Source organism: Rhinatrema bivittatum, chromosome 4 (assembly GCF_901001135.1).
Source record: "Rhinatrema bivittatum chromosome 4, aRhiBiv1.1, whole genome shotgun sequence".
Taxonomy (NCBI): domain Eukaryota; kingdom Metazoa; phylum Chordata; class Amphibia; order Gymnophiona; family Rhinatrematidae; genus Rhinatrema; species Rhinatrema bivittatum.
In genome coordinates, this window is record NC_042618.1 from 440,227,628 (window position 1) to 440,249,622 (window position 21,995).

General features: G+C 44.9%; 1 protein-coding gene across 1 annotated transcript in view; it reads right to left on the reverse strand.

Annotated features, from left to right (window-relative positions):
• CFAP54 (cilia and flagella associated protein 54) overlaps nucleotides 1–21,995 on the reverse strand; it is a 1,106,494-nt gene that overhangs the window by 690,354 nt on the left and 394,145 nt on the right. The window contains exon 31 of the mRNA XM_029597529.1: nucleotides 18,055–18,169. Within this exon, the coding sequence (XP_029453389.1) occupies nucleotides 18,055–18,169 (115 nt within the window). The remainder of the gene's footprint in view (nucleotides 1–18,054; nucleotides 18,170–21,995) is intronic.

Sequence of the window (21,995 nt, forward strand, 5' to 3'; positions counted from 1 at the left end):
ATATCCTGATGTGCTACTGGCCCCCAAAATGGGCAAAGAGGGCAATTTAGCAGGACACCAAATAGAATTAATTGGTACCCATGATAGACGATGGACAAAACCCACTAGTCCAAGGTTATAGTGGGCCACTGGTTCATGAAAAACTGCAGCCTGTCCCCGACTGGGGATTCTAGTGTCTCGGGTACAGGCAACTGGCTTATGCTCCCTCCGATCCAGTCAAAACCCCATCCCTGGTTTTGACTGTGATGCCGGCTGGGGCTTGGGAACTCTCTGCTGTCTGGGGCGACCATGGGAGCTCACATGCTGCTGACGGGAGCGAGGGAGCGGAGGATAGTGCCTTCTCTGGCGATAGAAAGACTTCTCTGCCCCTGCCTTGCCAACCTCCTGGATGAGGAGGTCTGGTCCGGAGTGCCAGTGGAGAGCTGTTGGAGGGTCTCATGGTGGTCCTGCAACTGGGCCACTGCGTCCCTCATCCTATCTCCAGAAACATTCTCCCAGTACATGGCATGTCAGCGAGCTATTCCTGAACCTCTAGACGGAGATCCGAGGTCCGCAGCATGTCATTCTACAGGCGCCGATTCCTGCTGCAGAGGCCCATGCTGCCATTTTGAAAACACCTTAGGTTGCATGGACTTCATGTTTTCTGCACTCCAGGCCCTTCTTCACCAGCAACAGGAAGGAGTCCTGCTGCTGCTGAAGCAACTGCTCGGCTATCTCCTACACCTGCTTCCCGAGGTCCCGCGAGTATTGGCTCATAAAAATCTGGTAGGAGGCAATGCGGGCGATAAGCATGGCCACCTGGAACACTTTCCTCCCAAGAGCATCTAACACCATGTGGTCCTTTCCTAGGGAGCCAAGGAATGGGTCCGAGAGCACTTGGCCCTTTTGAGGGTGGATTTGACAACCACTGATTGGTGGGAGAGCCGATGCTTATCGAATCTGGTAGCCTTCTGGATGAGGTAGACTCCATCCACCCTCCTGTTAATGGGAGGCACTGTGAGGGGGTATTCCCATATCCACAACAGCAGTTCCTTAACATGCACTGGGACTGCCACAATTTCCTTAGGAGGCTCCACAAACTGGAGGATCTCTAGCATCTTGTGTCTGGCATCTTCCTCCGTCAACAACTGAAATGGAACTGCTTCCGCCATTACCCGCACAAAACCTGGGAAGGATAAGTCCTCTGGCGGGGCCTCCTTTGCTCTTCTGGAGGAGACGGTTCTGAGGGGAGTCTCTCCAAGCCCTCGGAAGAGAGTTTCATAGTATCATTCCCCCCAGGGGGTCATATGGACCCTCACCCTCACTGTAATCCACAGGGGATGGGGCACTGGGTGCTCAGCCTTCATCAAGAGGGCAGTCACTAGCAAACTCAGTGCAGGCCCTGGCAAAGCTGGATGGGGGGCAGCAGATTGCAGTGTCTCTGTAAACCTAAACTTCTTTCTTGGAGGAACCAGAAACGACCACCTCATCAGTCAGGGAAAGCATCGGTGCCCTGCCAGGCATCGATAGCCTTCCGGAAACTGGTGCTGGTCGAGCAGGTAACACACTGATGAGCATATTGAGCCATTCCAGCAGTGGTTCCAAAGTGGGCAGGAGCTGCGTCGGTGCCACAGGACCGATTCCCTGCAGTGTCCACTCCACTACCAGCTGGACGCATTGCTCCAGCTCCTCCTCAAAAGTTGCCAAAGCCAACACTGACTAGGAAGAAGGAGGCGTGGCCAGATCTTCCTTGGATCCTTGAGGTGGATCGGCAACTGGCACCAGGACCAGTGAAGACCATTGCAGACCCCCGGCATCAATGGAGGATGGGCACTCCTTGCTGTGGGGTTGCTTTAGGGGCATCAAGGCATGAGCCGATGCATCCGAGCCCAGCTCCATGCATCAAAGGTGACCGGTGCCGATGCTTCCTCGGCTACCCTTGGTGCTCAGCCCGTTCTTTCCCTGGTGCCAGGGTCGAAGATGAGGAACCTGACTTCCTCGACCTGGAAGAGACTGAGCATGGGCAGTCTCTGGCGCCCCTATTCACTGGCAGCATCAGCAGAACAGACTGTTCCATCAATGTCTATGGTGTGGTGTCCATCGGTGTGGCTCCAAGGTTCTTCGGTGCTGATGCCGCAAATGCTGAACTCAATGGCTTGGACTTCCCAGTCTCAAAAGGTTTCTCCATCATGTTGAGTTGGGCGCAAAGTCCCTTCGGGGTCATTTGGGTGCACTTGCGACAACCCCAGACGTTATGCGATGCCAAGTAGAGGACACATATATCATAGGGATTCATGGTAAACATGGCCATCTGGCAGCGAGGGCATCGACAAAAACCAGTAGTGGCCATGATCGAAGTGAAAAAAGAGGGATGCAAAACGACATTGATGGCAGCGGGCCAATGATGACTGGAGGGAACTGAGAGCACTGCCATCACGGTGGATGTCAAAATGAAAGAAAATGTCTCCGAAAACACTGAGAAACCTATCTAAGGAGGCTGCAGGAAGGACAGAGAGGGACCTGGCATCAATGGAACGCGAGGAAAGCCCTAAGAAAATCAGGGAAAAGAAGTTTTCCACAAGTTTGAAAGAAATATTAAGAGCTCACTCACACCACGATGCAAAAGCTCCATGGAAAAAAACAGATTGAAGAGATACCCCATGTGGACGCAAGGTATAGGGCATGCTGGGCATCCTCAGTATGCCAAGTCAAAGTTCTGGAAACGTTGACAGAAGTTTTCCATGTCGGGCTCCATCTGATGATGTCACCCATGTGGAGGACTATCATCCTGCTTATCCTTGGAGAATTTTCTTTTCATGAGTAAAATATATTTATTTTATTTATTTATTTATTTATTTATTTAATGTTTTTATATACCGACATTCATTAATAACATCACATCGGTTTCCATAAAACAAAAATGCAGCAAAAAGGCTTTACAATTAAACTGATATTGAAATGGGGAGGGGGGTTACAAAATAACAGGAGCTAGGAGGAGGGGGGGATGCTTTAAGAACAAATGAGGATATTACAATAATAGCCTTCAAAATTATGTACAAACATTAGATATGTGAAACAGATGTCGTAGCGGGGGTAGAAGATGCAAGTAACACGCAGGAGATATGAGTTGGAGTAAGTAATAATACATTATGAGTTGTAATAATAAAACATTAGAAAAAAGGGAATTTACATTTTAAAGTTAAGTCAGGAAGCTCAGAGTTGGAAAAAGTAGTAATACATTACTAGAAGGATAATTTACATTTTACAGTTAAATCAGAAAGTTCAGAGCTTTGCTTGATACAGAAGGATAATTTGGGAGATGAGGTATGTGCGGTAGGGAGAGTCTCAAGGGTAAGCTTGCATGAACAAATTTTGCTTACATTTTTTTGGACAGAGTTCTTGGCATAAATTGGCAGGCATGGGGTTCCATAGTGCTTGTCCTGCTATGGATAGTGAGCATTCTTTAGTGGAAGTGAGTTGAGTGAGTTTAGGGGGAAGGTGTTTATATTATTGCAAGAAACTGCGTTCTGGTGGGTCTGGTGGAGGAATGAAACTGTAAGGAGTCAATGAACCAGTGCATACTTGGGTTGTAGATCGCTTTGTGTATGAGTGAGAGTGTCTTGAAGTGGATCCTGGAGGCTATAGGAAGCCAGTGGAGTTGTTTAAGAATGGGGGTAATATGCTCTTTTTTGCAGGTGCTTGTCAGTATGCGTGCGGCGGAATTTTGTAGCAATTGTAGGGGGGCGATAGTGTTTTTGGGAAGGCCTACGAGTAGGGCGTTTTGAGCAGTCTAATTTAGACAGGATGAGAGACTGTAGTACTGATCTGAAGTTGTTAAGGTGCAGAAGGGGCTTTAGTTTTTTAGAGTGTGCAGCTTATAGTAGCATTCTCTTAAAGTGGAATTGATGAATTTTTTTAAGGTTAAATTCGGTGTCGATGGTAACGCCTAAGTCCCATACGTGTTGTGAAAAGGGAGGGAGGAGTGTTAGAGGATGGGGGGTTGAGATTGCGGTGTGGGGGTGCAATGATCATGAGTTCTGTTTTATTGGTGTTTAGAGCTAGGTTGAGTTTTGTAAGAAGGTTGTTGATGGAGGCGAGGGCGCAATCCCATTTTTTTAGAGCATTGGATAGGGTGTCAATGATAGGTATGAGAATTTGCACATCGTCGGCATATTTATTTATTTATGCGCTTTTATATACCGATGCTCATGAAAATCATATCGCGTCAGTTTACATATAACTACAGTTGGAAAATACAATAAACAAGGGGACTTTAACCTGGAAAAAAAGACAACACTAGTAAGAGTCGCAAACAAGGGTAGAGGTGGAGAATGAGTAGTAACATTAAGGTAACAACGATAACTGTGTTAAATAATGTGGTGAGTTGTAAAGATTCTGATGGCATACTTCAGTTCTTCAGGGAAACGCTTGGCTGAAGAGCCAAGTCTTAAGCTTTTTCTTGAACGTCTTTTGGCAAGTTTCTTGGCGTAGGTCAGGTGGTAGAAAATTCCATTGTGTGGGCCCTGCTGTGGAGAGGGCGCGTTTTCTGAGTGCAGTCTTGGCGGGGGGTGCATAGAGTGAGCCTTTGTATGCTGATCTTATAGGTCTGGTGGACGTGTGAAGTTGAAGAGGGAAGCTTAAATCAAGTGGGGTTTGCATGTTGATAGACTTGTGGATCAGCATTATAGCTTTGTGAATGATTCTGAATTTGACGGGGAGCCAGTGTAAACTTTTTAGAACTGGAGAAATATGTTCACTTCTTTTGGTGTTCGTCAGAATCCTTGCAGTATAGTTCTGTAGCATCTGTAAGGGTTTTGAGGTGGAAGCCGGAAGGCCGAGTAGGAGAGAATTGCAGTAGTCAATTTTAGAGAATATGATCGCTTGAAGGACCAAGCGGAAGTCATGAGTGTGCAGGAGGGGTTTAAGCTTTTTAGAATTTGCAGTTTGTAGAAACCTTCCTTTGTTGTATTGTTGATAAATGTTTTGAGATTCAGCCTGTTGTCGAGCGTGACTCTGAGGTCCCTCACATGGGTGATGGAGGTCGAGTAAGGAGCAAGTAGGTTGCTGAGGGCTGGATTATTGTCATTCTGCGAGATGAGTAAGAGTTCAATTTTAGAAATGTTAAGAACTAAGTTTAGGCTGGATAATAGGCTGTTGATGGAATGTAGACAACTGTTCCAGAAGTCGAGGGTTTTTGACAGAGATTCGGTGACTGGAATAAGAATCTAGACGTCGTCCGCATAGATAAAGTGAGTAATTTTTAGATGTGAGAGAAGTTGGCAGAGGGGGAGGAGGTAGATATTGAAAAGTGTAGGGGAGAGCGATGACCCATGTGGGACTCCAAGTGTTGAACTAATAGGTTGAGATTCCTTGTTGTTTATTCTGACCTTGAATTTCCTGTTGCAGAGGAAGAACTTAAACCAGTTGAGGACAGTTCCTGAGATGCCTATGTCAGAAAGACTTTTTATTAGGATGGAGTGATTCACGGTGTCGAATGCCGCTGAGATATATATGAAGTGAGGAAGGCCGAGATCTGAAAGGAGATGGCAGAGAGGCAATAGGTAAATGTTAAAAAGCGTGGAAGATAGCAAGGATCCTTGCAGCACGCCTCGCGTTATGCTGATTGCCCTGGATTCGTAATTTCCTATTTTGACTTTGAAATGTCTTTTGCTGAGATAGGATTTAAACCAGAGGAGGGGGATCCATGAAATGCCAATTTCGGAAAGCCTGTCGAAAAGGATCCTGTGGCTAATGGCATCAAAGGCTGCAGATATGTCTAGTATTATTTATTTTATTTATTTTATTTGAATGTTTTTTATACCGAAGTTTGGTATCAGCCTTCACTCCGGTTTACAATTAACATAGAAACATAGAAATGATGGCAGAAGAAGACCAAACGGCCCATCCAGTCTGCCCAGCATCCTTTTTTTTTTTTTTCCTTTTTCTCTCTCTCCCATCTGTTACTATTGGCTTCCAGTACCCTCCAGCCCTAATTCCCCTCCACCCCACCACCAATGTAGAGAGCAGCGCCGTATCTGCATCCAAGTGAACATCCAGCTCAATTAGGGGCAGCAACCGCTGCAAAAGCAGGCCACACCCCTGCCCCATACTCTTACCCACCCCTGTTTTGTTTTTTTTTTGTTTTGTTTTTTTGGAGATGGCAGCCCTCCATCCTTCCGCTCTGTGAAGGTGAACACCAACCACTGGCATCCCGCTCCGTGAATGCCTCTGTGGCTACTGCTGCTCCGTGCAGTGTTTTGCTGCCTCCTCTTTATTCACGCCCTCTAGACTTGATGGATCCACAGTGTTTATCCCACGCCCCTTTGAAGTCCTTCACAGTTTTAGACTTCACCACTTCCTCCGGAAGGGCATTCCAGGCATCCACCACCCTTTCCGTGAAGGAATACTTCCTGACATTGGTTCTTAGTCTTCCTCCCTGGAGCCTCAGTTCGTGACCTCTGGTTCTGCTGATTTTTTTCTGACGGAAAAGGTTTGTCGTTGTCTTTGGATCATTAAAGTTTTTCAAGTATCTGAAAGTCTGAATCATATCACCCCTGCTCCTCCTTTCCTCCAGGGAGTACATATTTAGATTCTTCAATCTCTCCTCGTATGTCATCCGATGAAGACCCTCCACCTTCCTGGTCGCCCTTCTCTGTACTGCTTCCATCTTGTCTCTGTCTCTTTGTAGATACGGTCTCCAGAACTGAACACAGTACTCCAGGTGAGGCCTCACCAAGGACCTGCACAAGGGGATAATCACTTCCCTTTTCTTAGTCGATATTCCTCTCTCTATGCAGCCCAGCATTCTTCTGGCTTTTGCTATCGCCTTGTCGCATTGTTTCGCAGACTTCATATCACTAGACACTATCACCCCAAGGTCTCTCTCCTGCTCCGTGCACATCAGCCTTCCCCCCCCCCCCAATCGAATACAGTTCATTCGGATTTCCACTCCCCATATGCATAACTTTGCACTTCTTGGCATTGAATCTCAGCTGCCATATCTTCGACCACTCTTCCAGTTTCCTTAAATCCCGTCTCATTCTCTCCACTCCTTCCGGCGTGTCCACTCTGTTGCAGATCTTAGTGTCATCCGCAAAAAGACAAACCTTACCTTCTATCCCGTCCGCAATGTCGCTCACAAAGATATTGAACAGGACCGGTCCCAACACAGATCCTTGCGGTATACCGCTTAAAACCGCTCTCTCTTCAGAGAAAGTTCCATTTACCATCACACATTGTCTTCTGTCCGTCAACCAGTTTGCAATCCAGGTCACCACCTCGGCACTCACTCCTAAGCTTCTCGTTTTATTCACCAGTCTCCTGTGCGGAACCGTATCAAAAACTTTGCTGAAATCCAAGTAGATGACATCGAGTGCTCTTCCTTGATCCAATTCCTTGGTTACCCAGTCAAAAAAGTCAATCAGATTTGTCTGACAGGATCTTCCCCTGGTGAATCCATTCTGCCTCTGGTCCATCAATTCTCCGGACTGTAGATAGTTCACTATTCTCTCTTTCAACAGTGACTCCATTACTTTTCCCACCACCGAAGTGAGGCTAACCGGTCTGTAGTTACCAGCCTCCTCTCTGTTCCCACTCTTGTGAAGCGGGACCACCACCGCTCTTCTCCAATCACTCGGCACCACTCCCGTTTCTAGGGATCTATTGAACAGGTCACAGAGCGGACCCGCCAGCACATCTCTGAGCTCCCTCAGTATCCTTGGATGAATCCCATCAGGCCCCATGGCTTTGTCCACTTTCAGATTCTTTAGCTCTTCCCATACATTTTCTACTGTAAAAGGATTTTCATCTATTCCAGTTCCCTCCAGTTTCTTGTTGTGTAGAGATGGTCCTTCTCCAGGGTCTTCTTTAGTGAACACAGAGCTGAAGTATTCGTTTAATATTTCTGCCATTTCTTCGTCTCTCTCCACACATTGATCATTTCCACCTTTCAATTTCACTATACCACTTTGTACTTTTCTCTTTTCGTTGATGTATCTGAAAAATGTTTTGACACCATTTTTTATCTCCTTGGCAATCCTCTCTTCCGCTTGACTTTTTGCCGACTTGATTAATTTCTTTGTCTCCCACAGTTGAATCAAATATTCTTCTTTGTGCTCCTCCCTTTGGGATCTTTTATATTTCTTGAATGCTGTTCTTTTAGCTTTAGTTTTGTCAGCCACCTCCTTTGAGAACCAGATAGGTTTCAATTTTCTTTTGCTTTTCTTTACATTTATAACATATAGAGTAGTTGCCTTGGTGATTGCTCCTTTTAGATTGGTCCACTGCTGATCCACATCTCTCTCATTCTCCCATCCTTTTAGTTCTTCCTCTAGGTACTTCCCCATTTCCTCAAAGTCCATGTTTTTGAACTGTAAAACTCGGGTCTTTGTGGTTCTTTTCCATATTCTTTTAGTGATATTAAACCATACCGTTTGATGATCACTGGTGCTGAGGTGGGTGCCCACCTGGACATCAGAGACATTATCTCCATTAGTGAGCACTAAGTCGAGTATAGTTCCTTCTCTCGTGGGTTCCATTACCATTTGTTTGAACAAAGTTACTTGCATGGCATCCACTAGGGATGTGAATTGTTTTTAAACGATTAAAATTATCGTCAGATAATTTTAAAATCGTCCAAAATCGTTAGATACGCGATACAATACAAATGCCCCCGATTTATCGTCAGGGGCATTTGTATTGTATCATTGTATCATTTGTATTGTATCATTAACCTCCCGCGTGCAGGAGGTTGCTCCCGGACCCCCGCTGGACTTTTGGCAAGTCTTGTGGGGGTCAGGAGGCCCCCCCCCAAACTGGCCAAAAGTCCCTGGGGGTCCAGCGGGGGTCCGGGGGCGATCTACCGCACGCGTGACGTCGGGAGCCAGGAAACAAAATGGCGCCGGCGCTACCTTTGCCCTGTCACATGATAAGGGCAAAGGTCCACTGGCGCCATTTCTCAACGCAGTGGTGGCCAGAGAGCGGGAGGAGATCGCGTCGGAACCCCCCCACTGGACCCCAGGTAATTAAAACATTTTGGGGGGGTTCGGGAGGGTGGGGGATTTGTTTTAAAGGTTCAGGTGGGTTTTAGGGTTTTTTTGGTGTGCCGGTTTTCCCACCCTCCCCCAATTTACGATTTTTAACGATTTTTAGAAAAAAAAAAAACTCGACGATCAGATTTCCCTCCCCCCCAGCCAAAATCGATCATTAAGACGATCGATTACACGATTCACACCTCTAGCATCCACTATCACTCTACTATTTTTAAATTCTGCAGATGGGATTTTCCAGTCTACATCTGGCATATTAAAGTCACCAACAATCACCACTTCTCTCTTCTTACCTATCTTATGGATGTCTTCAACCAGATCTATGTCCAGCTCTTCCTTTTGGTTTGGAGGCCTGTAAACCACTCCAATATAAATGGACGCTCCGTCATCTTTTTTTAGGTTGACCCATAGTGCTTCTTCCTTGCCCCAACTTCCTTGCAGCTCAGATGCTTGGATATTGTTTCTGACATAAAGAGCCACACCTCCCCCTTTTCTATCCGCTCTGTACTTCCTTAACAAGTTATAGCCTGGTATTGCTGTATCCCAATCATGAGATTCTGTGAACCATGTCTCTGTGATAGCAAGAATGTCCAATTTTGCCTCCGTCATTAGGGCCTGCAGATCTGGGATTTTATTTCCAAAACTATGAGCATTTGTGGTCATAGCTTTCCAGGTACTCTCTTTAAGGTTATTGTTTTTCCTGGACTCCTTATGAGACTTTAGTTGAGATTTGTTATTCACTTCACTCTTTCCTGGGACAAGCTGGGTAGAGCAGGGCACTTCCTGGAACTTTAATAGTCCTTTATCTATTAAATGATCCCTCAGCACTTATGTGCCAATATTAAACAGATTATTAAAGACAGCTCTACAATAAGAGAAATGCAGGTTTACTGAATCTTAAAGCAAACAATTAGCAAAGAACCAGACCAATAATATACTCCAGCCTGTGCACTGGCCACAATGGTTCTCCTGCTTCTCTAAGTTTACCTCCTCCAAGGTCTGAGACACACCCAGTCCAGTTGGATCAGGTCACTTCTAGAAGTTTGTCTGTCCTTTTTTGTCAATTTTTTTAAAACAGTCTTTATGCCCCAATATTAAGATTTAAACAGATTATTTGTGCCAGCTAACTCCAAATGAGAAATAGATTTTATCAGATTAAAAGCTGGAGTGTTTTGTTTTTTGTTTTTTTTAAATCTTAACTCTATAGCAGAGCAACCAAACAGCAAATTAATTTACTAGAATAATATCTTACTATAAAGACATGAAAACACAGACAGGAATTATTCACAGAAGCCTTCTACTGTGGGGATTATGAGCTTTGCTCCTGAAAGAGCATGTCAGGGGTTAAACTTTATCAACACATCCAACTTCCCCTTTCTCGGGCCTACACTGAAGGCAGCAGAATTGTGTAAGCTTTAGCCTGCCACTAGCTGAGACAGGAAATCTGTCTGACAAGCTGCTTGCACCAGACATGCCTGCACCAGAAATAGAGCACTAACTGTAGCAGCCCCGAAACTGCTCCTGGCCTACTTCCTCTTACACTTAGTCAGCTAGTTTAACACATCTTAAACTGCTTCAATGTCCAGTTTATGACCTTTCCCATCCCGGCCTGCCAGCTTACACGTAGTCAGCAAAAAGGCCAGTAAGGACATTTATGGTATGATGCTGTAATAGCCAATGATATGATATATGTATTTGCAAAAAGCCAATGATGTTATGGCAAATCTGCATGCTATGCTATGCTATGGAATTATGTACAATAAAAGGAGCCCCGGGGAAGGAGGAGGGGGTGACCTTCCCGGGAGCACGCTTCACCACGAATCCTGCCTGATGTGGCTTCATTGCTGCAACATTCTACAATACTTATAAATAATAGCAAGAATACTTAGCCACAATGAGAATTCAGTTCCACAAAGAGAAATCAGCTCCAGCCTGTGCACTGGCCACAATGGTTCTCCTGCTTCTCTAAGTTTACCTCCCCCAATGATTTACATTAAAACATCAGAGAAACAATTAACATTAATAACATTGGTAATTGCATGTTAACATTGCTAACAGAAGAACATTTAGTAACATTAAAGGTTGATTGATAAGTATGGTACTATTTTATGGGCAGGTTAGCTATATGCATTAGATATCAAGGGGGTTTTCCCGGACAGGTTTAGGAATACGTTGAGGGTGATATACCAGTGGTAGGTTACTGGTTACAATGAGGATGGAATGTTATAATGGTAGGGTTGAAGGGTAGGGAGAGTTATTAGGTGACTGGTTGTCTAGTGGAGCTTATTATCTTTAAGAGGGTATTGTAATCTTGATTGGTTTATCCTATCGCATCTTTGTAGGCTTGTTTGAAAAGCCAGGTTTTGAGTAGCTTTTTGAACATTTTTGTGTTGCTTTGTAGTCTTAGACTGTCTGGCAGGGTGTTCCAGAGATGTGGTCCAGCTATTGAGAATGCTCTTTTTCTTACAGTGGTAAGTTTGGCGGTTGTGACTGATGGGATCTCTAGTTGTGCTTTGTTTCTTGATCTGGTATTACGCTGAGTGTAGAGTTTTTGGATTAGGGTGCTAAGGCAGTCATAATCATTGTTGTGAATTGAGTTGTGAATGATTGATAGTACTTTGAATTCAATTCATTCTTCTACGGGGAGCCTGTGTAGTTCTTTTAAGACAGGGGAGATATGGTCTGTTTTTTTATGACCAGTGAGGATTTGAGCAGTGGCATTTTGTAGTATTTGTAGGGGACATAAGGTTGCTTTGGGAAATCCTATCATGAGCGAGTTGCAATAGTCGATGCTTGAAAATATCAGGGATTGAAGAATGGTTCTGAATTCTGGTTGGTTTAGTAGTGGTTTGAGGTGTTTGAGAACTGATAGCTTGTGGAAACCTTCTTTTATTTTCATTGCGAGGTGTTTTTTAAGGTTGAGTTCTGGGTCAATCCAAATTCCAAGATCTTTCACGTTTTCTTTTAGCTTGATGAAGTTGTTGTCTATGAGAATGGAATGATTCAGGTGGTCTCCAGTGTTGTTTCTTTCAATTAGCATACATTCAGTTTTGTCCATATTAAGGCATAATTTCATTTGATTTAGAAGGTTTTTTATTTCATTAATGAGCGTGGCTGCGAGTTTCAATGCGTTCTCTATGGTGTTTGTTACTGGAACGCTTAGCTGTATGTCATCTGCATACAAGAAGTAAGTGATGCTGAGATCTGAAAGAAGTTGACATAGTGGTAATAGGTATATGCTGAATAGGATTGCTGATAGTGCGGATCCTTGAGGGACTCCGGTTTCTAGTGGGATGGCTTCTGAGGTGGGGTTGTTGATGTTTACTTTGTATGCTCTGTTTTGGAAGAAGGAGGTGAGCCAGTCTAGTGTTTTTCCAGTTAGGCCGATTTCAGATAATCTGGAGATTAGGCTTTTGTGTTCGACCGTGTCGAAGGCGGCAGATAGATCAAGTAGGATGAGGATGTATCGTTGACCATTGTTAAAACCCCTTAAGATAGTGTTTAATAGACTGAGGAGTAAGGTTTCGGTGCTGTAATTTTTTCTGAATCCGTGTTGGGTGGGGTATGAGATGTTGTTTGCATCAAGATGATCGTTGAGTTGTTTAAAGGCGGCCTTTTCTGTTAGCTTGGTGAGGAATGATAGGTTTGATATTGGGCGGTAGTTGTTTAGCTCGTTAGGATCGAGGTTCTTTTTTTTAATCATGGATTTTATGGTGGCGATTTTTGGTTTGTCTGGTAGTTCCCCTTCTTCTAATGATGTGTTTATGATTGCCGTGATGGTTGGCGTGATGGTTTGGGATATTTCTTTTAGTGATCGTGATGGTATGGTGTCAAGTTCATGACGGACTGGGGTTAGTGATTTCATTATTTTCTCCGTTTCAGTAGTTGATATAGTTTTGAAGGTGGCCCATGGCGTAATATCTTTGAGGTTTAGTTGTGTATTGTAGCTTGGGGTTTTGTTTATTTTGCTGATTTTGTTTTTAAAGAAGATTGTGAGTTCTTGGCTTAGGTTTTTATTTGGAAGAGTGTTGTTGTTATTCTCTGAGATTAGGTTGTTTATTTATTTATTTGTAACTTTTATATACCAGTATTAGTAGTTACATCATACCGGTTTACATCATAACTGCATGTAGAAATTACATTGGAAAAGAGATTTTGGGTTATTTGAGGAGTTTAGGATTTTTTTGCTGTAGTATTCTCTCTTTGCCTTGTTTATCATGCTTTTGTAGAAAGCAAGGTAAGTGCGATATCTTTCTAAGGTTAGTGGGCATTTGTTTTTTCATCTGTCTTTTTCTTTTCATCTTAAGGTGGCTTTGGTATCCTTTAGTTGAGAGTTGAACCATGGGTTGGTGGTTTTTCTTTTTGATTTGATCAATTTCGTTCTTTCAGGATTTATGGTGTTGGCAGTTTCTGTTGTAATTTGATGCCATGAGTGGATGGCATTGTTTATATTTCAGAGATCTATGTTCAACAATTGTTTTTCAAGCTCATGTTGGAGTAGATCAGGTGTAAATGGAGGTCTGTACTTGAATGAGTATGTTTTGTTGGTTTCATTTTTGTTGTTAGCGTTGGTGTGGGTCTTACATTGTAATGGAAAGTGGTCCGACCATGGGACTTGTGAGTAGGATACAGTTGAGTTTGAGAAGAAATTGTCATTTGTGAAGATAAGGTCTAGGGTGTGGCCTGCTTTGTGTGCTGGGTTGTTAACGTGTTGAGTAAATTTGAGGGTGGATAGGACATCCATCAAGGTTTGGCAAGGTTGAGATAGTGGGGTGATATCAGTGTGGAGGTTAAAATCTCCGAGGATGATTTTAGGTTTTTTGTCATTAATGTTTGTTATGAAAAATTCGATGAGAGGGGATCTGTCTTTGTCAAGAAGTTTGGGAGGGCAGTAGACTAGGGAGATCTGGAGGTTGTCTGAATCGAAGAGGGCTATTTCAAATTGCTGAGGGAGTGAGTGTGGGATTTGTTTCATGTTGAAATGTTTTTTGATGATTAGTAATAATCCACCTCCTCTTCGAGATTTCCTCGGTATTGAGAATAGGTCGTATGAGCTATTGGTTATTTGGTTTGTTATTACGTGATCAGTATTTTTGAACTAAGTTTCGGTCACTGCGATGAAGTCTGGGTTTTGTTCTTGAAGAATGATTGAGATTAGTATGAATTTCTTCGTGAGGGTTGTGCATTTATGAGGATGAAGGTTAGGTAGATCAAGTTTTTTATAGACTTATTGAGGAGAATCTTTACTAGGTGTCAATGCCTTTTGGTTGGTTTGTTGGTGAACGTGGTATGCATCTTGGACTATTAGTGGACTGATTAGTGGAGGGGTATTTTTTGTTGTGATGGAGGTATTGAGTAGGGTTGGTTGTCTGATCGGGGGGGGGGGGCGGTTCCTTGGGTATGAGCGCTGTTATCAGTTGTAGAGCTAATAGTAGTAGAGCTAATATGTATGTTTGGCCTTTGTCTAGGCCTGTGAGGATGTAATCAAAGAGGGAGGTCAGGAGTGTCTCTGTACTGAAGTGTCTCTGTACTGAAGTGTTTACGGAAGCCATGTTGGGAAGAGAAAAGAAGGTGGTGTTGTTCTAGGTAGTCGGTTAGTTGAGTGTTGACAGTCTTTTCAAGAATTTTTGCGATGAATGGTAAATTGGATATGGGGCGGTAGTTAGCCAGTTCTGAGGGGTCAAGTTTCGGTCTCTTGAGTATAGGTTTTACAATACAATGTGCTTGTTTAAGTGGGTTGGGTACATTTCCAAGGGTTATGGATTTATTAACGATATCAGCTACAGGTTGGGATATTGTGTTGGGGATAAATAAGAGGGCTTTGGTGGGGATTGTGTCTAATGGATGGGTAGAGGGTTTCATTTTCTTTAGAATAGAGTCTATCTCTGTGAAAGGTGGTCTGAAAGGTGCTAAAGTTAGCATTGGAATTTTTAGGGGAGGTTTTGATGGGTGATATAGATGTGGGAAAGCGAGTTGTGAGGTTAGTTATCTTATCATGGAAATAATGTGCAAGTTCTTCACATTTTGTTTGGCTTCTTCGCCGGGTAGAGAATTTAGTGAAGTTTTAGTTAGATCTGAGACGAATGAGAAGAGGGCTTTGGGGTTGAATTGGAGGTTGTGTATCCTTTGGGCCTAGAAGTCTTGTTTGGTTTTAAGTGTGTTCTCACGGTAAGTATGTAGGAAGGTTTAGTACTTTGCTAGTTGGATTGGGGAGGGATTTTTGCGCCATTTCTTTTCCTGGTGTTCTAAGGTTGAGCTTCATGGTTTTTAATTCAGGCGTGTACCATAGTTTTTTGGTGTTAGGTGAGGAGTTTATTTCCTTTGTTATTAATGGGCATATCTTGTTAGCGATATTGTTGGTGAGGAGCTTCCAGGAGGCGAGGGCAGCTTCGGGATCCGTTGAGTCCAATTTTTTAAGATCATGGGAGAGGGCATCTATTAGGTCATCTCTTGGGCAGGGTTTTCTGAATTGTATGGTTGTTTTTGTGCTGGAACGAGTGAATGTGTTTTTTAAGAAACACTTAGCTTTGATGATGAATGGTTGGACCAGGGTAATGGTGTGCATGTGGGAGGGTCTGGATGGATTAGGGAATTTGTGAAGATTAGATTGAGGGAGTGGCCTGCTTTGTGGGTAGGGTTTGTTATAATCTGTTGGAAGCCCATCGCCTTAAAGGAGATCAGAAGTGCTTCGCAGGTGGGAGATGGTGGAAGGGTATGGATGTGGAGGTTAAAATCACCGAGAACAATGGCAGGTATGTCACGTGAGATATTTGCAGCGATAAATTCAATAAAGGGAGATATGTTTGTGTCTAGGGTTCCTGGTAGGGTGTAGACTAGACATATTTGCATTTGTGGAGATTTGAAAAGCCCAATTTCGAATTTGGGTGGAAGGTTGACTGGTTGCTGTTTCAGCTTAAGGTCATTTTTTGCTAAGAGGTGGAGGCCTCCACCTCTTTTTTTCGGTCTGGGGATAGAGAAGATGTCATACACGTGGATAGGGAGCTGGTTAAGTAGGACTGTATCGGTATTTTTGAGCCAGGTCTCTATTATGGTGCTGCGAGGAGGAGGCCTCCACCTCTTTTTTCGGTCTCGGGATAGAGAAGATGTCATACGCGTGGATAGGGAGTTGGTTAAGTAGGACTGTATTGGTTTCTCATCTTGGAGTAAGTCGTTGAGAATAAGGGTTTTTTTGGCTAATAACTGAGAATTAAACAGGAGTATGGTGAGTGCTGTGATGCCAAGGAATTGTGTGAAAGGAGTTAGCATGATTGGTAGGAGTAATCCAGGGTGAGAGTGTAATTGGGTAGGGAGGGGGGTGTTGTGTTTGTTGTGGTAGTGTTTGAGTGTGGGTATCAGGCATGTCAGCATATTGCAGGAGCAAAGGGGCTATCAGGAATTTGAATCTAATGTGAGTTCACAGTGTTGTGAGTGTAAATTGGATAGGAGGGAGTTGTATTGAAGGGGGAGGGGGTGGGGGGTTTGGTTTGGGGGCAACTGAGCACTGCGGGAGCGAGGTGAGCAGTATGTGTAAGATGGGGTACAAGGGGTTAGGTTAAGGAATTCCGTGGGGGAAAAGAAGGTAATAGTTGGATGAGGAGTAGATTGTGGGCTGAGGAGAGCTGTGTAGATTTGGAAGCACTCTGAATTGCTTCGAGTTTCAGAGGAGGTAGAGGAGGGGAAGCAAATACAATGGGGCAGCACAAAGGGGCACACTAAGGGGCAGGGTCATTGGTTGTGCTCCTTAGGTGCACGACGCCTGAAACCTGTAGTCAGATTTAAGGCCTGCTCGGGAGACTCCGCCCCTCCGATGACATCGAGGGCGGGCTGCCGGGTAGCTTAATGAGGGGCGAATCGAGGCCGAGGCTTGGGCCTAGCAAGGCGTGGGAGCTCTTACCCCAGTAGGTAGTGCGCCGACTGCATGAGCCGTCTCTTCGGGGGCCTCGGTCGTTGGGTCTGGGAGGCACTGCGATGGAGAGCGTCAGGTTTAAAGGGCTGGAAAGACGGCCTGCAGGCAGTTTTAAGGCCTGCTCGGGAGTCTCCGCCCTTCCAATGACAACTAGGGCGGGTTGCCGGGTAGCGAAGGGAGCAGCGAATCGAGGCCGAGGCTTGGGCCTAGCAAGGCGTGGGTGTTCTTTCCCCGGTAGGTAGTGCACTGACCACGCGAGCCGTCTCTTCAGGGGCCTCGGTCGTTGGATCCGGGAGGCGTCGCGGTGGAGAGTATCGGGTTTAAAGGGCCGGAATGGCGGCCTGCAGACAGTTTTAAGTCCTGCTCGGGAGTCTCCACCCCTCTGATGACATCGAGGGCGGGCTGCTGGGTAGCATAGGGAGCGGCGAATCGAGGCCGAGGCTTGGTACTAGCAAGGCATGGGGTAGTGCGCCAATTGCACGAGCTATCTCTTCAGGGGCCTCGGTCGTTGGATCCGGGAGGCGTCACGGTGGAGAGCGTTGGGTTTAAAGGGCCGGAACGGCATCCTGCAGACAGTTTTAAAGCCTACTCAGGAATCTCCGCCCCTCCGATGACATCGAGGGCGGGCTGCTGGGTAGTGTAGGGAGCGGGGAATCGAGGCCGAGGCATGGGACTAGCAAGGCGTGGGGGCTCTTACCCCTGTAGGTAGTGCGCTGACCACATGAGCCATCTCTTTGGGGACCTCGGTCATTGGGTCCGGGAGGCGTCACGGTGGAGAACGTCGGTGTGTATATTTTATAAATAGGTAGGAAAATGCACTGCATGTATTCACGCATATGTAGAGATATGCAAATTTTATAATACACGCATATAAAATACTAGCTTAGAGCTCTGCACAAACATATATGTGGGTATATGCCACCACATCGAATTATTATCCTCTAATTTAGATGTGCAGTCATAAATATAAAGATGGGCCTTGTAATATTTTATACAAATCTAATATTCACAATTAATACGAAGGTTTCAAAGTCATTTATAGAACTGACACAAATGTTCACAATTAGTATTTTATATCTTTCCCTTAAAATTACTGATAGAAAGCAATCATGTTTACTATACCTGCTGATATTCAACCAAAGCAGCAGTGTATCGGCGATAAGCTTCCCCAGTTACAGTGATATATGAAGTTTCCTTTCCTGTACCTTTCTTGCCAGAAATCATAAACTCATTCCTCCTAATATATAAAAACAATTAAAAAAATATATATATACCAATGTGTTTTTATGGCCACAGAAATATGAAGGTGCTTTACTATGAATGAAAACTTTATAGTTAGGACACCTCATCTTGTATGTTGAATTTGTTAAAATTTTAAAGAGGACAAAACATAACTGACTGGAAAAGCTAGACATATACAGCTGAGATGAAAGAGCTACAAAAAATTAATTCTTACAAATTCTTATGTTCTTTTCTTGATTAAGCAAACATATAGAGGCAGATTTTATAAATTTGCGCGAGCGCGTACTTTTGTTCGCGCACCAGGCGCGAACAAAAGTACGCTGGATTTTATAAGATACGCGCCATCACCCGACCCGGGGGCTGGTCCAGAGGCCTCGACCACGCCCCCGGGCCGGCGCCACGCCCCGGTCCCGCCCCGACCCCGGACATGCCCAGGACACGCCCCCTCCCCGCCCCTTTTACGAAGCCCCGGGACTTACGCGCGTCCCGGGGCTGTGCGCGTGCCGGCGGCCTATGCAAAATAGGCGCGCCGGCGTGCAAGGGCCCTGCGCGCGTAAATCCAGCCGGATTTACGCACGCAGGGCATTTAAAATCCGGCCCATAGGAACCAATTTAAACTTTCTGTACTGTTGATATTTGGTTAATGTGGATTTTATTTTACAATGAATAAAGTTAATATATGTGGTAACATATTAGCAAAGTCATTAGTTTGAATCTACCCCACAGGACAAAATAAGACTTGCTTAGCAGAAATGTTCTAAATCTCTACATCAGAGCTTTCCAAACTGTGTGTCGCGACACATTAGTGTTTCGCCTGCAGTGTGAAGGTGTGTCGCCCAGTCCGCATAGCAGCAGGGCCTGCGGAAGCAGGGAACTACAACAGGAAGATCGGTGGTGCCGTGGTGGAGCTTACTTCACCACGGCCCGAAGAAAAGGGTCATGTTCACTCCTCCTCCTTCCTGCCTGCGCAGCCCCGGAAGAAAAACGTTGCCGGAGCCGCATGGGCAGAAAGGAGGAGGAGCATCTGCCGTGTACAGAAGAAGAGCAGCGTTAATGGGCTGCCGCATATCCCACGTCGCGGTGGCCTGAGAAGAGAAGGAAACCCAGTAGCAGAGCCGCTGCGGATCCCACGTCGCAGCGGCTTGAGCAGAGGAGGAAACCCGGTAGCAGGGCCACTGCGGATCCCACGTCGCAGCGGCTCGAGAAGAGGAGGAAACCCGGTAGCAGGGCCGCTGTGAGAATGAGAACCTGATTGTGTGTTTGAGGAAGAAGACGGAGAGAAAAGAAATAGAAAAAAAAAAGACCCTGTAAAAGGAATTGGCAAAAAAAAAAGAAAGGGAAGGTGGAAAAAAAAACCTGTGACCAACCGATTAGAAAACTAAGATCAGACAGCAAAGGTAAAAAAAAATATTTTTTAGTGATTGGCATATGTTATCTTTGGGAATGTGCAAGAGTAGCACTTTCTCTATGCTGATCTTGCAATGTACGAGATTGGCATGGAGGAAGTGGAAGCCCGCAAATATTTAATACCGCGGGGCCTGCACAGAGGAGGCAGCAGAACGGGCTTCAGTGCCAGAAGCAGCAATCAGCACCTCCCCAAATATCCACAAAGCAGCAGTAGCAGAGGAATGAGAGAGGCTGTGAGGTTGCTGGCAAAAGAAAGAGAGGGGGGGTCTGCCTTCAATGTGAGCAAGTGTATGAATAGGAGTCTGCCTAGAGGTGTATATGTGTGAATGTATGGGTGCCTGCCTGAGGATGTATCTGTGTATGAGAATGAATGGGTGTCTTCCTGGGGTCTGTCTGTGTGAGAATAGGTGCCTGCCTGTGTGTGAGAATAAATTTATGCCTGTCTGCCTGCCTGGGGGTCTGTGTGTGTGTGTGTGAGAATGAATGTGTGCATGCCTGGGGGGTGGGGAGGGAGCGGTGTGAGAATGAATGGGAGCTGCCTGGGGGTCAGTATGGATGTAACATTATGTAATCCACAAAAATGTATGTATATATTTAAGGAAACATACATAAATTGTCGAAATATGTTTTGTTTTTTTAACCTTTAACCTCTGGTTTGCTAGTAGACTGAATTACTGTGTCGTGAAATTATTTTTGTCTAAAAAGTGTGTCACCAACATGAAAAGTTTGGAAAGCTCTGCTCTACATTTTACAAGAGAGGTAGTATTACTATAACCCTTATGAACACATATTGCTCTGTTTCCCAATCCTCCATATAACATTGTTGGGTGCTGAATATTGTTGCTGTTTGTAACTTCTTCTTAATTAAGGTTCATATTACTTCTTCACTCAAAGTGTTTAGCAGAAGTTTTGACTGGAGTGGACAATTTCTCTTAGTTTTTTCTTGATATTTCTTCAGCATTTGACACCACTGACCATCATATTTTGCTGTCAAGTCAGCTGAATTGGGCATTGGTTCTACAGTACTGGCATGATTCAAGACCTATCTATCTAACAGAAGTCAATACATTGTTATAGGATAGAAGAGTTGTTTACCTATAACAGGTGTGCACTGAGTACAGCAAGATGTCAGTCCTCACACATGGGTATCATCATCTGATGGATCCCAGCACAAAACTTCAATCTCAAAGATTCTAAAGCTTTTAGCAAGCTCTATTGAGCATGTGCAGCTTTAGCCCCCTCCCTATCTCTCAGGCAGAATCCCTCAGTCTATGATATAGAAAATATATGAAAAAAACAACTCCCAAGGGAGGCGGGTGGGTTTTGTGAGGACTGGCATCCTGCTGTCCTCAGAGAACACCTATTACAGGTAAGCAACTCTGCTTTCTCCAAGGACAAGCAGGATGGGAGTCCTTACACATGGGTGATTCTCAAGTGGAGACTGCTGAAAAACCAGAAAAATGGGGGGGGGGGGGGGAAACCCTTCAGAGCAGAAGTGCCACCATTTTCCCTCCTTTTTTGGTGAGGCAGCCGATCCATAAGGGCTTTGGGAGGGAAAAGAGTTGGGTTTTTCACCTCAAAGAGACTGTACCAGAGAGACTGAAACCCTGATGCAGAGCAAGACATCCAAAGGCAGGGGCATAAGGCGAGCTCAGGGCAAGAAGCCCACTAAGTCATACAAAAGCGGACAAGGTCAAGAGCTTCCTAATAGTGAACTCTGACTAGCACCAGTAGGCCAAGGACCTAGAAGGTACAGGCAAAAGCATACATTTCCAAGTACAAGACAAAAAAGTACTTAGAAACATAGAAACATAGAAACATAGAAATGACGGCAGAAGAAGACCAAACGGCCCATCCAGTCTGCCCAGCAAGCTTCACATTTTTTTCTCATACTTATCTGTTTCTCTTAGCTCTTTGGTTCTATTTCCCTTCCACCCCCACCATTAATGTAGAGAGCAGTGATGGAGCTGCAACCAAGTGAAATATCAAGCTTGATTAGTTAGGGGTAGTAGGGGTAGTAACCGCCGCAATAAGCAAGCTACACCCATGTTTATTTGTTTTACCCAGACTGTGTTATTCAGCCCTTATTGGTTGTTTTTCTTCTCCCCTGCCGTTGAAGCAGGGAGCTATGCTGGATATGCGTGTAGTATCAGTTTTTCTTCTCCCCTGCCGTTGAAGTAGAGAGCTATGCTGGATATGCGTGAAGTATCAGTTTTTCTTCTCCCCTGCGGTTGAAGCAGGATATGCATTGAAAGTGAAGTATCAGGCTTATTTGGTTTGGGGTAGTAACCGCCGTAACAAGCCAGCTACTCCCCGCTTTGTGAGTGCGAATCCTTTTTTCTTCTCCCCTGCCGTTGAAGCAGAGAGCTATGCTGGATATGCGTGAAGTATCAGTTTTTCTTCTCCCCTGCCGT